Here is a 14,848-nt window from a genome sequence, read left to right on the forward strand (position 1 = left end):
TATGGGATTGTATCGATTGGTTTTCAAGTCAATCGGTGTATACACTCGTTCACCAATTGGTATAAAGGCCCATTAGTGTTATCTTTATAATGCCGATGGGTCTTTATACCAATCGTTTCTTTTGGTCGTGAAAGACCATTTTTTTTTATTAGTGTAAGCTGAATAAGCTAGCGTTAATAAACAGAGATTAAGCTGAATCAAACTAGCCCGAAATATGTTTTCCTTATTATATTTTCATTAAGACGATATATAATCAATGAATTTGAGATAATAATAGAAATGCAAGAATTTGTAAACCAATATATTAAAAATCAATCCAAATTGTACTTACTTTTATAGTGTATACATGTATATGAATATTTTTTTTAACTTATTAATAGTTCAAGTGGTAAAAGTGGTTTCTAAGAGACCAAATATTACAGTGAATATCATTATAGGGTTATGTTAGCTTTCAATATTAAAAATATAAAATTTAGATGAACATATTGTAAATGCAATACATTCTCAATTATAAGACTTCGACTACAAATGATAATATGATTGAGAATAGATGGGTGCATATATATGTCCCTTAATCGGTTCAAAATTGGATATCATGTGACTAATTAGGTTGGTCCTAAGTGAAATTAGAGTGTTCAATTCATGCAAGTTTGATATAAATAGTTGTCACACATATAGCTTATGATCATAATGATAATATGTATTCTAGATATACTAAGTGAAAGTACAAAAGTTTGGCAAAAATTAAGAAATAAAATGGAGAAATGATGTTTTAAAAGAAATTTCAAAATATTCAATGTATACCAAATGTTTTTGAAACATCTATATTATTTTTTTAAGTCGTGCATAAATTATTTAATAATAAAATTATATTTATGAATAACCAAAAATAAATGATTTTTTTAAAGTTATTACTATACTTAGAAAGATGGAACAACAAAAGACTTTTAATTATGACTTCAATGGTGATTTTGACTTTTGAAATTGTATTCCATGAAAGATAGAGAAGGAGAAAAGAATTAGAAAATCAAATTTTGAAATAGTGATGGATGCAAATTATGAGGAACAGGTTATAAGTTGTTACGTCCAAAACATGAATTATATACTTGGTGGTCTAAATTTCTTTTTATAATTATTATTGCAACTTATGGCTATAGAAAATAAGTCATTCCTATCTTTTAGGTAAACATAGATGATGTGTGGATATTTGAATTTCTCTGATAATATATGGATTAAATTAATAATAAATTGATCAAACAAAACCCACCAAAGTCACATTCTTTGTTAATATAATTTATATATGAAAATGAACTTCTTTTTATAAATAATAAAAAAAATAAAAAGATTTAACAAGAAAAAAAAGAAAAAAAAGAAGAGTTGAAAATTAGGGCCCATTATCTAAACAGAGTAGTATATTCAGCTAATGAAACGCACTTTGCTGTCATATCATTTTACTATACCTCTTTCTCGTCTTCCATTCTCACCATATGTCCTCATATTCTCAAATTCTTACCCTTAAATGAACTCCAAATTCACATGAAATTCCGCCACCCCTTCATTTCATTTCATTCTATTCTCCCTTCTTCCAAATCCTAATCCTATATATATATATATATAAGACCATAAGCTGCTACATGCATATTATATAAAGAATTTTCCGGCGATTATTATAGCCAATTAATGGTTAAAGGTCGGAAATTAACGATCAGCAGAAGCGAACGGGCACTCGGAATCGGAATCTACAGCTATGGGCAAGATTGCCCAAACGATTCACCTGAACTCGAGGAAGAAGACGTTTGGTCATCGATGGTTGACGGCGACGGTCAAGATGAACAGTCATCTATGATGATGAGAAGCGAGTGGGAAACACGCACCCCTGTTAGGATTTCCCGACAAGACAACGTCGATCGCGGTCGGCGGCAACAGCAGGTAGGAGGGTTGTCGCTGGCGTTCGAGGATAATAACACGTGTCCGAGGATTATACATCAGTATCGTCAGGGAGGAGGAGGAGGACGGAACATGATGGCGGCAACGTCGGCGCCGGTTAACGTTCCTGATTGGTCAAAGATATACCGTGTGGACTCGGTTGAGTCGATGCATTGTGAATCGGACGATGGTGTTGATGAACGGGAATCGGAGATTGTAATTCCTCCTCATGAGTATTTGGCTAGAGAGTATCGGAAAATGGCGGCTAAATCGGTGTTTGAAGGTGTTGGAAGGACCTTGAAGGGTCGCGATATGAGACGTGTTCGGGATGCTGTTTGGAGTCAAACCGGTTTCGATGGCTAGAGTCAAACCCAACAAATTCATATCCCTTTTTCCATTTTTTTCTTTTATCGAATCTTGACTACAAGAAGTAATTATAAGTTTGGATTGGGTTTGAGTTTATTATTATTTATCTCAAATCTTTTTTATTTCGTTTGAACTACGAACTACTATCAGTACACTTACAATCGTGTTTTATCGTTTTCATTCAAAATGCTTTCACTGAGAATCAAACACGTTTTAGTTTTTTAATTCGACTATTTCCAATACCGAACCATTATATTAGGGTTTATCTCAAATGTAATCGTTTTTTAGGGATGTCACACTCTAGTGACATGAATCTCCAATTTTAACCACTCATTTGTTAACTAGCTCATGTCATTGAATTTTATTTTCTCTTCTTGGATCTGATGCTGTGGGAGCAAAAAGCAAAGTAAGTGGGAAGGTGGGATGGAGTTTAATTGTTTTATTTCATTTATTAATTAAATAATATAATTAATAAAAAATTAATATTAAATTAAAATAAATGGAGATCGAATAAGGTTTTCGGATCAATGTGGAGTGATGAAAGGTGAAGGAAATGATAAACAATTATATGATGTGGTGGTGGGGTCCACCATCCCAAATAGATAGGAAAATCATTTTCCTTCTTTTATTAGAAGGTGATGGATTTGGATTATTACGGGTCCCACCAAAAAAAAAAACACATAAAATAATTAAAATTAAAATAATAATTGTAAATGAAGGGTTATAAAATTTAATGAATTAATTAAAATTGGTGTCTTATGGACCTGACTTACCTTTTCCAAGAAAGAGACTTAATTGGACAGTTGTGTTAGAGGTGTTAGAGCCACTCCTTACTTTTGAAATCAATTTTACCCATTGGTTTGGACATTGGAGGATATTTAATGATCACCATCACTATTCAGTATTTGCTCATTCTTTTGCTTAAAAATATTATATTAAAAAAACATTTGATTCTCACTAAAACCGTATTAATTTGATTGAGAGATCACGACGGTACGAGTCATAATAACTTCTTCCAAAGTTTTTAGGAAAAATTTTTTAAAAATTATTTCAATTATTTTGCTTAAATAGATACAATATTTGGTAGGCTCAATTTATAAGGTATTCAGAAGTTTTGTTTATCTCTTCATTCCTCTAATTAGTTTTATTTATGTGACTATGTCTAGTTAGCATGACATATATATGGCCTTATTTGAAATCATGTTTTTTTTTCATGGATTTTGAACAAACCTTCCTATAAAGATAAGTTAGCCAATAAGACAGCCCTCACTTCAAGGAGGGTTTTGATTCTAACCAGTAGCTCAACAATTATCTGTGTTGGACAAAGCTTGTGGTTGGTGCAATCGATCTCGGGTTTGGATGTGGTTGATTGGTGGTGATGACAATTTCTTAAAATTTTGGGTAACATTTTGTTTGTTCTTTTAGGCTGTGTTTATTGGCTTAAAGTAATTTTAAACTCTTAAAAATTCATTTTTATTAAATTCAACTATTGGACTACTAGTTTGATTTTTGTTCCTTTTGTTAATTCTCAACCATTTAGACCAAGTCTCCAAATGTTGCATCTTTTGGTTTAAAACAATTTGATCTCAACTTTTGGGATTAATTCAAGTCTTAGATTTTTTTTATAATGGTACAACCCTTATTTGAATCTTTATTAACTAAATGAAATCTTATTATATCTTTTTTTACTATGTCACAATATATTCTTTGTGTGTGTGTGTTAATTAAGTTTAAAGTTATGTTGAAAGACTATAATTTTATACTAGTAATATAATAAATCTCAAGTTTAACAACTAACTAATACTTATTATCTAATGGGCTTAAGTTAGGTCAATTTAAGTATGGTTTTTTTTTTTTAAAGTAGAAATCAACAATAATGATCTCATTTTAATTTAAGTCGTTCTTAATAAGAATTGAATTTAAGATATATGGTTTTAAGCAAAAAAACTCTTATCAGTTAGATTATTTAATGAAATTTAAGGTGGTGACAAATCTTGTAAGAATATATAATTTAATTTATATAGATTGAAATAAAAAATAATAATTCATACTTGCATTGAAAAAGATGAGCAACTTGAAAAATCATATGGTCAAATGGCTGAAAACATAATTCAATGCAGAAAAACATGTAAGAATTGAAAATGGCGCAAATTTGGACTTATGTTATAGTTGAGTTGTTATCATATAAATGTTAATATTTTGGGTTAGACTTTTAAAATCTTTTAAGTTTGAGAAGTTGTTAACTATATGGCTTTGAAAAAAATTTGAAAAATCGATAGCTTACCGGTTTCATTTTACCAGTTTATTGGTTAATCAGTTCTAACGGTTTCGACCGATTTTTTACCGGTTAAACGGTTCAGTTTTCGGTTGAACTATTTTTCTAGCGTTTAACTGGTAAACTGATAATAATTTAATTATATATATATTAGTTATTTTTGTAAATATTAAATATATTATAAATAATATTTAATAATATATATAATTTTTTTTAATTTTAAATTAAAATTTGTATAGAATTGTTTAAAAAAAAAATAAGACTATTAATTTAAAAATGAATAATTTTAAAATATATTATACTATTAGAATAATATATTATAAAATATTTTAAAATATATCTATGAAATATTATTATAATATATTATATTATAACAATAATATAATATATTATAATATAGATTAAAAAAATGAAGAATAACATAAAATTACGACACAAACAAGAATTTTGAAAAACAATTATTTAATAAGTTTAATGCTTAATTTAAAAAATTAAAATATCGGTTTAAGGTCGATAGGTATTGACCAGAAACAATGGTTCTAAAACCGGTAAAACCGATACCAATAGTGGTTGGTTAACCGGTTTGTAAAATAAGAAGTAAAACCGGACTTAATTTAAACCGTTTAACCGGTTAAATCAAAATTATTTGTAAACTCGTAAAATCTTAATATCGTAAAAGTTTATCTAAAATTAAACAAGTTAACTTAACTGGTTTAATTTTAGATAAACTTTTACGATATTAAGATTTTACGAGTTTACAAATAATTTAACGTTTTTATATGGTTTTAAAAACAAAGAAAACAAATTTATATTTATAAATTAAAAGATGTTATTATTTATTAAAATAAATAAATATAATTAATTTTATAAATATAAATTTTTTATAATGTCATTTAATTATTATTTTTAATTAATTTGATATTTAAATATATATTTTTAAAATTTTAATGTATTTAATTATATATAGATAATAATAGTATATAACTATTATTTTGAAATTAAATTTACTGTTTTATCTTAATTCTAACTTTTATGAACTTACAAAAATAACAATTTTATATAAACTTTCCATTTTCACTGATCTCATTTTTATATATTGAACGATGCAGATTTTGAGAGAACCCTATCACTCAGTATCCCAAAATATGTAAATGGGCTGTCACGAAGCCCAATAAGCAAGTGATCTAAAATAGTGATGTGAGATAATACCCGACAAGTTTGGGTTGAGGATAGAGAGTGGGCTAAACAGCTAAAACCCATCTTTAATAATGAAAACACAAAGTTTAATATATATATATTTAAATTAGGACAAATTACCTACGCGGCCCTCGAACTATCTCGATCGCTCACTTTTGGCCCTTAAATTAATTTTTGAAACAAATCGCTCTTTCAACTTTTATAAAGATCACCCGTGGCCTTCCGTCAACTTTTTAGTTAAACTTAACGGTTTAAGTTTAAAATGTTATTTTTTATATATTATCTTTAAACTTATATTTTATATTTATATATATAATTATTAAATCTCTTATATATAATATTATATATATATTATTATTATTAAATTTTATATAATTATTAAATCTTTTATTTAATAAATAAATAATATATATTATTTATTTTTATTTATATATATATAATTTATATATATTATCTTTAACTAATTTATATATAATATTTATATAATATATATTTTAAAAAATAATTTAAATGTTAAAATAATACTACTCAAATACTTTTAACACTTAAATTATTTTTTAAAATATATATTATATAAATATTATATATAAATTAGTTAAAGATAATATATATAAATTATATATATATATTGATAAAAATAAATAATATATATTATTTATTTATTATATAAAAGATTTAATAATTATATAAAATTTAATAATTATATATATATAATATTATATATAAGCGATTTAATAATTATATATATAAATATAAAATATAAGTTTAAAGATAATATATAAAAAAAATAATATTTTAAGCTTAAACTGTTATGTTTAACTAAAAAGTTGACGGAAGGGCCACTGGTGACCTTTATAAAAGTTGAAGGGGCGATTTGTTTCAAAAATTAATTTGAGGGCCAAAAGTGAGCGATCGAGATAGTTCGAGGGCCGCCCAGATAATTTGCCCTTAAAATTATTTTAAATGTTATGGAGTTTTTAATATGTAAATTATTTTATTAAAATAGGTTAATGTATATTAAAAATGATAAAAATAGTTTAGAATAGAACGACAAAAGCATGATATAAAGAGAAAATAAATAAAAATAAAAAAATATAAAAAGCGTTACTTCATAGGTTATCGATGTCGTAAGTTCTCGAGAAGAACGCTTAACTCCCCGAAAAACTTTACCGACTTTTCAGATTGAATCTCAAAAAGCATCATAATAATAATAACATTATAAATGATACACATCGGACGACTATGATCAATGAAAGTTTGACGATCTCTCTCAAACCAGATAGTCAACCAAAAAATAATTGGAATGATAACCTAATTACGTAGGTCTGCCATATTAACCGTATCAATTGAAATTTCCCAACAACTACCATTAATGACTTAATGATACATCTCTTCACACCATCATTTAATCCATAAACATTCAAAACAATATTTTTTCCAATTATTGATAAAATCTAATAAGAATAATCATTTCTCTAATTCGAGATACGCTTTCCTATTTGCATATAACCCTACTGTAGTTCATTTAGCTTCTTCATCTGACAATGTTGGTAGTTTTCGATGAAGAGTTACTTGGATGAAAAATATACGGGAGGGGTGAAATCTCGTGCACAATGGGCCACAAATTAGTCTTTAATTCAAGTACCCCTTTATGGGGTATTTGTTTTTATCCATCATCATATTATGTGTCGAGAATTCTATTTGGATATTCTCGTTGACATCATAATCTGACTCAGAAACCACTGATTCCTTATCAGACACATCATTTATGAAAATTGGTGATTCAAGAGTATTAATCTCAGGATAAAGAGTTCTAATAGAATTGACATGAATTATATCTTCTACAGGTGACCATAACTTATTTATCATCGCCAATAGTTTCTTTCTCAGACAAAAAATCTGAAATAGGACGATGAGTTAATGAACTCAACTTTTGATATACCACCATCTGTCTACTCTCCCGTTTTTTGACATAGGGGAGACATCATAACTTGAGGGGTGTGAAGACGAATACTCTATCTCAGCCTCATGGGAATCTATTGGCTCATTTAATACAACCTCATCCTGCTCAATCACCCTCCCGACCATATCAAATCCCCCGAATTGGTCATCTCAACAACTAGTCTTTCAACATCTATAAGGCTAACCATATAGATCCGATCGATGTAAAATAGGGTTATCATTGAATCTCTCGTTAGCCCAAATGAAGTTAACGCCTCTAACACATGCATATTTGATCTCAGTGAAGGAGATACGACAATAAGACATCTAGGCCACACCATCACTTTATATACTTGTTTCTCGTTATCAACACAAATAAATTCAAGGTAATGACTATGTGGATCAGATTGATGCACCCTAATTCTAACTCAACTATTCTCCTATGCTCTTTGAGTATCTTCGTCGAGTTCAATAAATCCTCTAAGATCATTACTGGCCTAACTAAGAAGATCATGATTCCACATATCTACAGTCATTCTAAACAACTAAATCCATTTACCCTCCCTATCTAAGGGCAGTCTTATGTTGTGTGCGGATACATTAACATGTTAGTTTTCAATATTAACTGATTGACCATCAACGAGTCGTCGAATTACTTTATCGACTAAGGGTCTATACGTTTATCAATTGACATGATAAATGTTGTTTTAAATTCTTTCCATAAAACAACCTATCTTCAATGAGAATTGAATCCATACCAAAAGACGTCATCATTAGGTATGAGCCCCAAATGCCCTCGATTTTAAGTCGACGTATGAAGGGCCCGACGTAAGAACTTTAATTGAATTAAATCAACTGCAATTGCTCTTTTTTTCGTTCTTAATTTCCGACATAGCCACAACTCCGAGGCGCACTTTCAACGTTTGAAATTCAAACGATTTAGTTCTGACATTAACCGTCTCCGTCCAGTTGACCCAAACAGTCTGTTTCTTAGCACCTACCACTACTGCATAAGTCTGAGCTTCAGCCTTACGAGAATCTGGTTATACCGCTCCAAACATAGTTTGCGCGGCATGTTGAATTCTAACTGGAGATGTCTCTTTCCTTTTATTGTGGACTCAGAGTCTAGTCGATTGATGATCCCTTTTTAGGACCCTCCCTCTACCACTTGTGTCATTCATGTTACAACGCATATCCTCCCGGACCCAAACGTTTGAGGTATTATTAGAGGTTACGCCGATTGAAGACTGATGTCCAATTTGACCTTTTGATTTCTCCTGACTCTCTCACCATGTTCTGTATTGATTTACCTTGAACACTCACCTAAGGTTGTCCGTCCATCAAGTGGACCGCACGACCTCGCCTAATAACCAATAACCATTCTTCCTGAGGGACATGAGGCACATCGAATATTGGCTTCCAATAACTATGCTTATTCATAACAACTTTTTATTATAAAGAGAAAGATAAAAAGAACTCTAAAAACTCAGATATTCAGTGCTTTACCACAATCCCGACCGTTTCAGATCGTCTATATATTTGGGTCTAATATCTCCGGTCTCTGTGATGCATCTGTTGAATAGATATTATCCAATTTAATATACACGCTCTCTTTGATTACTGTCAAATTCGAAGGAAACAATGTAGCTGTATATAACCGATCAAAATCCTAGAGAGAACGAAGCATTTGAGATTTATATATTGTTTTTTAAATGAACTCTTAAAGAACAAATTTCCCCTTAACTAATTAATTAATACAAGCTTCACACTTCTCCCCTTGTAAAAACTCTTTGATTCTTACTAAGAAGAAGAGGGTGCATTGCCCTGTTCTTAAACTCCTGATGTTCTGATGACTTCATTTGTAATTTGACATTGATTTTTTAGTATGTATTTTTTTTTATTTGAAGTGTCTTGCTTTCTTATAGTCATTTCCAGTTGATTTAGGAGTTTGTCTATTGAATTATCACAATGCATTTACATTTATAAAGTTGTCTTCTACCTTTATTTGCAATATTAATAATGAAAATTCATAGCTTTAACATCTTGATTATATATTATTCATTATTTGGAGGTATCTTCTACTTTATTTGGGAGAATATTTTTATTTATTTGAAATTCTCGTCAGAATGCAACTCGCTTTGAACCTAAAATCTTTTAATATTTATTATATCGACTAAACTATTTAGATTAAATATAGTAAACATTATTAATATTTACACTCTTAACATAAACAATAAGAATTTAAAAAAACATAAGAACATTTTTTTTTTCATAGTCCCAAAATTTGGGCCGACCCTTGTAGAGAATCATTTATAATATGTTTAGATTTGAATGAATGCAAGTTGGGTCTTTGTTTTAAGAAAGCAGGACATTTGATTGTTTGGTCAAATTAGAAGACTTTATGCAAGGAAAAATGGATTCTTTATGAGTAGCAAGTTGATTGAATAATAAGGCAGGCAGCCAATTCAGGTGCCAAAAGTTTGAGGTTCATACTGAAATTTCTTCATCATCATCATCATCATCTTAAATCAACTGGAGGGAATTGAATGCATAGCAACTGTTGCTTAGCTGCTATTATAATGAGTAAATCGCAAATTTCGTTTCTTTGTGGGGTCAGGGGTGTCAATACGGACAGCTATTCAGTGGTTTCATGATGACTGCCTTTTGTCCCCACATATGCAAGCTCATTCATGGCGCCTCCCCCACTCTCCCCCCTCCCCTCTCTCGATGATACCCAACCGTATTTCTTTTCTTTTCATTTCTTCTCCAATCCCAACCCATTAGACTCTCTCAATCTCTACCATAACATTAATATTAATAATACCCTCCCTTCCCTTCCCCCTTCTTCCGCTTCTCTGTTGCATTCTTCGAGACTCTCACTCTCATTTGGGTGCCCGTGATCTGTTTGGGGGTCCGCAGGCAGGCAGCAGGGATGAGACCAAGAGCAGAACCTCAGAGGCTCGGTCTCTTTCTTCTTCTTCTTCTGCTTACCTTCTTTTTAGGTATGTTCCTTTTGTTTTCTCCTAAATTACTGCTAAACCCTCTTCGATTTCTGTATCATCTGCTGGGTTCCACTACTTATCGAAGTGGGTTTCATCAACTATACGATTAACATCATTTACTCGAGATTGGAAACACAATATTTGGTGGGTTTGGTTTGTAAATGTGGTTACTAGATTACACCTATTATTATTATTATTGTTGTGTCTCCATTTTTTCCTTTCAATGTCCTTGTTATGATGATGACTCTAGGTTTGTTTTTAATTTCCTGAACTTCTAAACCCTTTTCTCTTCATAATTAACAATGGTTGAATTTGCATTTTTATGAAACTTTTGAACACAAATGTTGATTCTAGATTACAATGCTAGTGATTAACTGAAAGGAGAATGATGAATGATGGATGAATGAATGATAAGAGAATTATCTTTGCTGATTCAAACATAAAAAAACCTAATTTTTTTCTTTCTGAAACCCTACTCTGTTATTAAGGTCCACCCATCTCTTAGATAGATTTAGACTTTTATAAGAGTTGATAATCTATGTTCTTTGTTCCATTCATTAGTTTAAGACGATGAGCATAGGAATTCTTAGGATTTCTGAGAAATCCTAATGAAGTGATGTTGTCTACAACAGTCATACTAAATGTCTTAACCTGCAACTCTTGTAGTTACATTTCTTCTTTTTGTTGGTTCACTGACATCATCATTCAATTTTCCTATTTTATTTTATTTTATTTTATTTTATTGTTAGATGCAAACACAAACTGAGATCTATTAATATCTTCCAGCTCTTCAAGAGACTGGCTGCAGTTCACTGGAGTACTTAAGGGTTTCTTTGGTAATGGAGAAAGAAGAAGATGGTTCCCTTTTCGGAAACAATTCTCCAAGTCCTGCTCCTCAGCCTCAGCCTCTCCTTCCTTTTCTGGGTCCTTCACCCTTAACCCCATTGACTCCGTTCACTAATAGTACTATTCCAAAATTATCAGGTTTGTCCGCTTAACAAATTTCTGAATCTGGCTCTGAATAAATTTAGTTTCCAAATGTTTCTGTATCTGAATGGGTCAATATTAACATATTTTTATTTCTTTCGCAGGGTTTTGTACGTTAAACTTTGTGGCACTCGAGAGTATGATGAGTGAATCAGCAATTGATTGCATATCTGCTTTTGCACCATATTTAGCTAATGTAGTATGTTGCCCACAGTTGCAATCTACTCTAGCCATTCTAATTGGTCAATCTAGCAAAGATACAAGCATGCTTGCATTAAACGGAACACAAGCTAAGTATTGCCTATCAGATTTCGAGCAAATTCTAGTCGGGCAAGGTGCTAACAATACTGTAGGACAAATATGTTCGGTTAGGCCTTCAAACCTCACCCAAGGTTCTTGTCCAATCAGTGATGTTAATGAGTTCGAGAGCGTAGTTGAGACTTCAACACTCCTTTCCTCTTGTGAAAATGTTGATCCTGTGAATGAATGTTGTAGCGAAACGTGTGAGAACGCCATATTAGAAGCTGCGAGGAAACTTGCATTGAAATCTTATGGTCCAACTCCTAGCATGGAGAGTTCACATAGTTTTGTGGATCACTCAACACGGATTAGTGATTGTAAACACATTGTACATCGATGGTTGGCGAGCAAACTTGATCCATCTCAGGCAAAGGAAGTTCTTCGAGGTCTTTCCAATTGTAAAATTAACAAAGGTATATGATTTGATTGAAGTTCTTGTATTTTTTATTGGACATGTTTGGTAAGGGTTGTTTAAATAATCTTTAAAATACCAATCATCCTTTCACCTATCCCTTCATAAATCAAATCAACCAATTTAAAAGTACCTATTTCCTTTTTAAAAAAAATCATTAAATATTATTTTCACCAAAAAACGCAACTTTTCATAACCCCAAACCAAACAAAGTTATTTAAATAACCCCAATCCAAACAAGGCCTTAATGTTAATGTTTGTAGTAACAAAGCCTCTTTTGGAACACTTGGTGATTTTTGTTTCTGTATCTGGATCATAAATGTTGGGAAACTAAATTTAGTTACAGATTCAGAAATTTATTTTTGTATCTGGATTATTGGAGACTAAATTTGGTTACATATTCATAAACTTATTTTTGTTTCTGTATCTGGAAACAAAATTTGGTTACAGATTGAGAAATTTATTTTTGCTTCTATTATCTGGAAACGTTTCCATATACAGAAACATTAAGTGTCCCCAAATTATTAAGTCTTGAACACGTTATCCAACATTATTTATTGAACAACTCAACACTGAGCATATTCACGGTGGTTGTTAACTCTTTCGTGAATGATATGTTCCATTATGCTTCAGCTTGCCCCTTAATCTTTCCGGATATGAAGCATATTACTAAGGGTTGTCGAGATGGCATAAAGAACAAGACATCATGTTGTAGAGCAATGAAGAGCTATGTGGATCACTTGCAGAGTCAGAGCTTCGTGACAAATCTGCAAGCGTTGAATTGTGCCACATCCTTAGGAAATAAACTGCAGAAGGCTAACATTACTGAAAATCTTTATAATCTTTGCCATATCAGTCTCAAGGATTTCTCTCTTCAAGGTAATCTGTTTTCTTTTTGTGCGAAAAGGAAAAATCATTGCATTAATAGTGAAAGATTTACAGAATTTTTAATGAGATGCTGAATTCTCATTATCAAAAGTAAAAATATAGATCATAAATTTCATAAGTTGAATACAAATGATCATAACTAGCCTAATCAGCTGCATTTCTTACATCTGTTTTTGAAGGAAACATATTGAATATACTGATTGGATTCTGATTTCTTGTTGCTTATTTTTCTGATTGTTCGTTGTCGGGACTAATGTTTGGATGCTACGTACAGTTGGACCACTAGGTACGTTGCTCTACGCTATGTTAGATGTGTATAATTGAAATTATAATTATATTTCCAATTTTATAAGAATTGAAATTGAATTACAATCTTAATTTTATGTTTGGAGAAATCATGGAATTGAAATTTAATAATTCATTTACATTCAATTTCATTTCCAGTTTCTTATTTAAGTGATCAAACAAACATAGGATTTAGAATTGGACCTTCAATTCCAATTCTTCCCAAACCAAACATAGCCAAAGATTTCCATTACGTTTATAACTAAGTTTTCTTCTTGTTTGCTAATGGTTGCATTCTTGTTGTACAACAGCAACAGGATGCCTTTTGTCTAGCCTGCCATCAGATGTAACATTTGACAGAATAACAGGAGTCAGCTTCCTTTGTGATTTGAATGACAACATTCCGGCTCCTTGGCCTTCTTCTCAGTTAGCAGCTTCATCTTGCAACAAAAGTATATTCTGCTTACTGCACTTTTATTCTTTTAATCATTAAAACTGTTTGTTACCCCTGTGGTGAGATCTAATCTAATCTAATTCACGCAATCAACTTTATTTGGCCGCAGCTGTCAAAATTCCTGCTCTGCCCGCTGCAGCAAATGGAGTAAATGGTCAGTCTTCCTATTTATTGCTAGCAAACATTAATTTGCGCATTTTTTTCTGTTTAGTTGAGTCAATTTATATTTTCTACCATATTAATGATTGGAGATAAAATGTTTTATTGAGAAACAAGCGACTTTGGTCTTCATTTCATCATCTTCTCACATGTGGTTAACATTCTTCATGATTTCGGCACTTTTAAATCCCCATTTAAAACAAAGGATCCAATTATGAGACGTCTTTGGAACACTTTGCCAACTTCCAACGATTTTCAATCCACTTTGAACAATATCTACTTTGAAAATGTTACAAGACGTACCCATTAAAGAAAAGGACTTGCTTCTTTTTTACTTGAAGTTCTTTATTTCCGACCTTTGTTGATCTCAGGTGTTTATGATGAGAAGATGGTCTTCTTCAATCTGGTCATTGCAGCTGGTATTGTTCTGTTAATTGTGTTTAGATGATGAGGTTACCCATGTAGATCATTATTCTCTTGTTTGAAAAGGTTCAAATACCATTAATGTATTGTTTCATCCAAGCATTCATGCTTCTCTCTGTAATAAGTTTTCTTTAGAGGAATTGTTTTTGTGCAAAAGAGAAGACAAAAATCATGTAAATATATCGTTCTTAGAATTTGGTCCGAAAAATGTGATTGTATGAGATAAAACTTTC

The 14,848-nt window shown here is 30.9% G+C and overlaps 2 protein-coding genes across 2 annotated transcripts; both read left to right on the top strand.

Moving 5' to 3' along the window:
• Positions 1–1,623: 1,623 nt before the first annotated feature.
• Positions 1,624–2,472, top strand: LOC124921320. The gene has a single exon (XM_047461957.1). The coding sequence runs from the start codon at positions 1,681–1,683 to the stop codon at positions 2,287–2,289; it is 609 nt and encodes a 202-aa protein (XP_047317913.1). The 5' UTR covers positions 1,624–1,680; the 3' UTR covers positions 2,290–2,472.
• A 7,765-nt stretch (positions 2,473–10,237) lies between these two features.
• On the top strand, positions 10,238–14,848 carry LOC124930777 (uncharacterized GPI-anchored protein At1g61900). Its single transcript, XM_047471168.1, has 8 exons — positions 10,238–10,707; positions 11,494–11,691; positions 11,799–12,407; positions 13,040–13,285; positions 13,569–13,580; positions 13,891–14,031; positions 14,143–14,187; positions 14,564–14,848. Exons 1-8 carry the CDS (start codon positions 10,638–10,640, stop codon positions 14,638–14,640), a joined length of 1,398 nt encoding a protein of 465 aa, XP_047327124.1. The 5' UTR covers positions 10,238–10,637; the 3' UTR covers positions 14,641–14,848.

The sequence above is a fragment of the Impatiens glandulifera genome, chromosome 1 (assembly GCF_907164915.1).
Source record: "Impatiens glandulifera chromosome 1, dImpGla2.1, whole genome shotgun sequence".
Taxonomy (NCBI): Eukaryota; Viridiplantae; Streptophyta; class Magnoliopsida; order Ericales; family Balsaminaceae; genus Impatiens; species Impatiens glandulifera.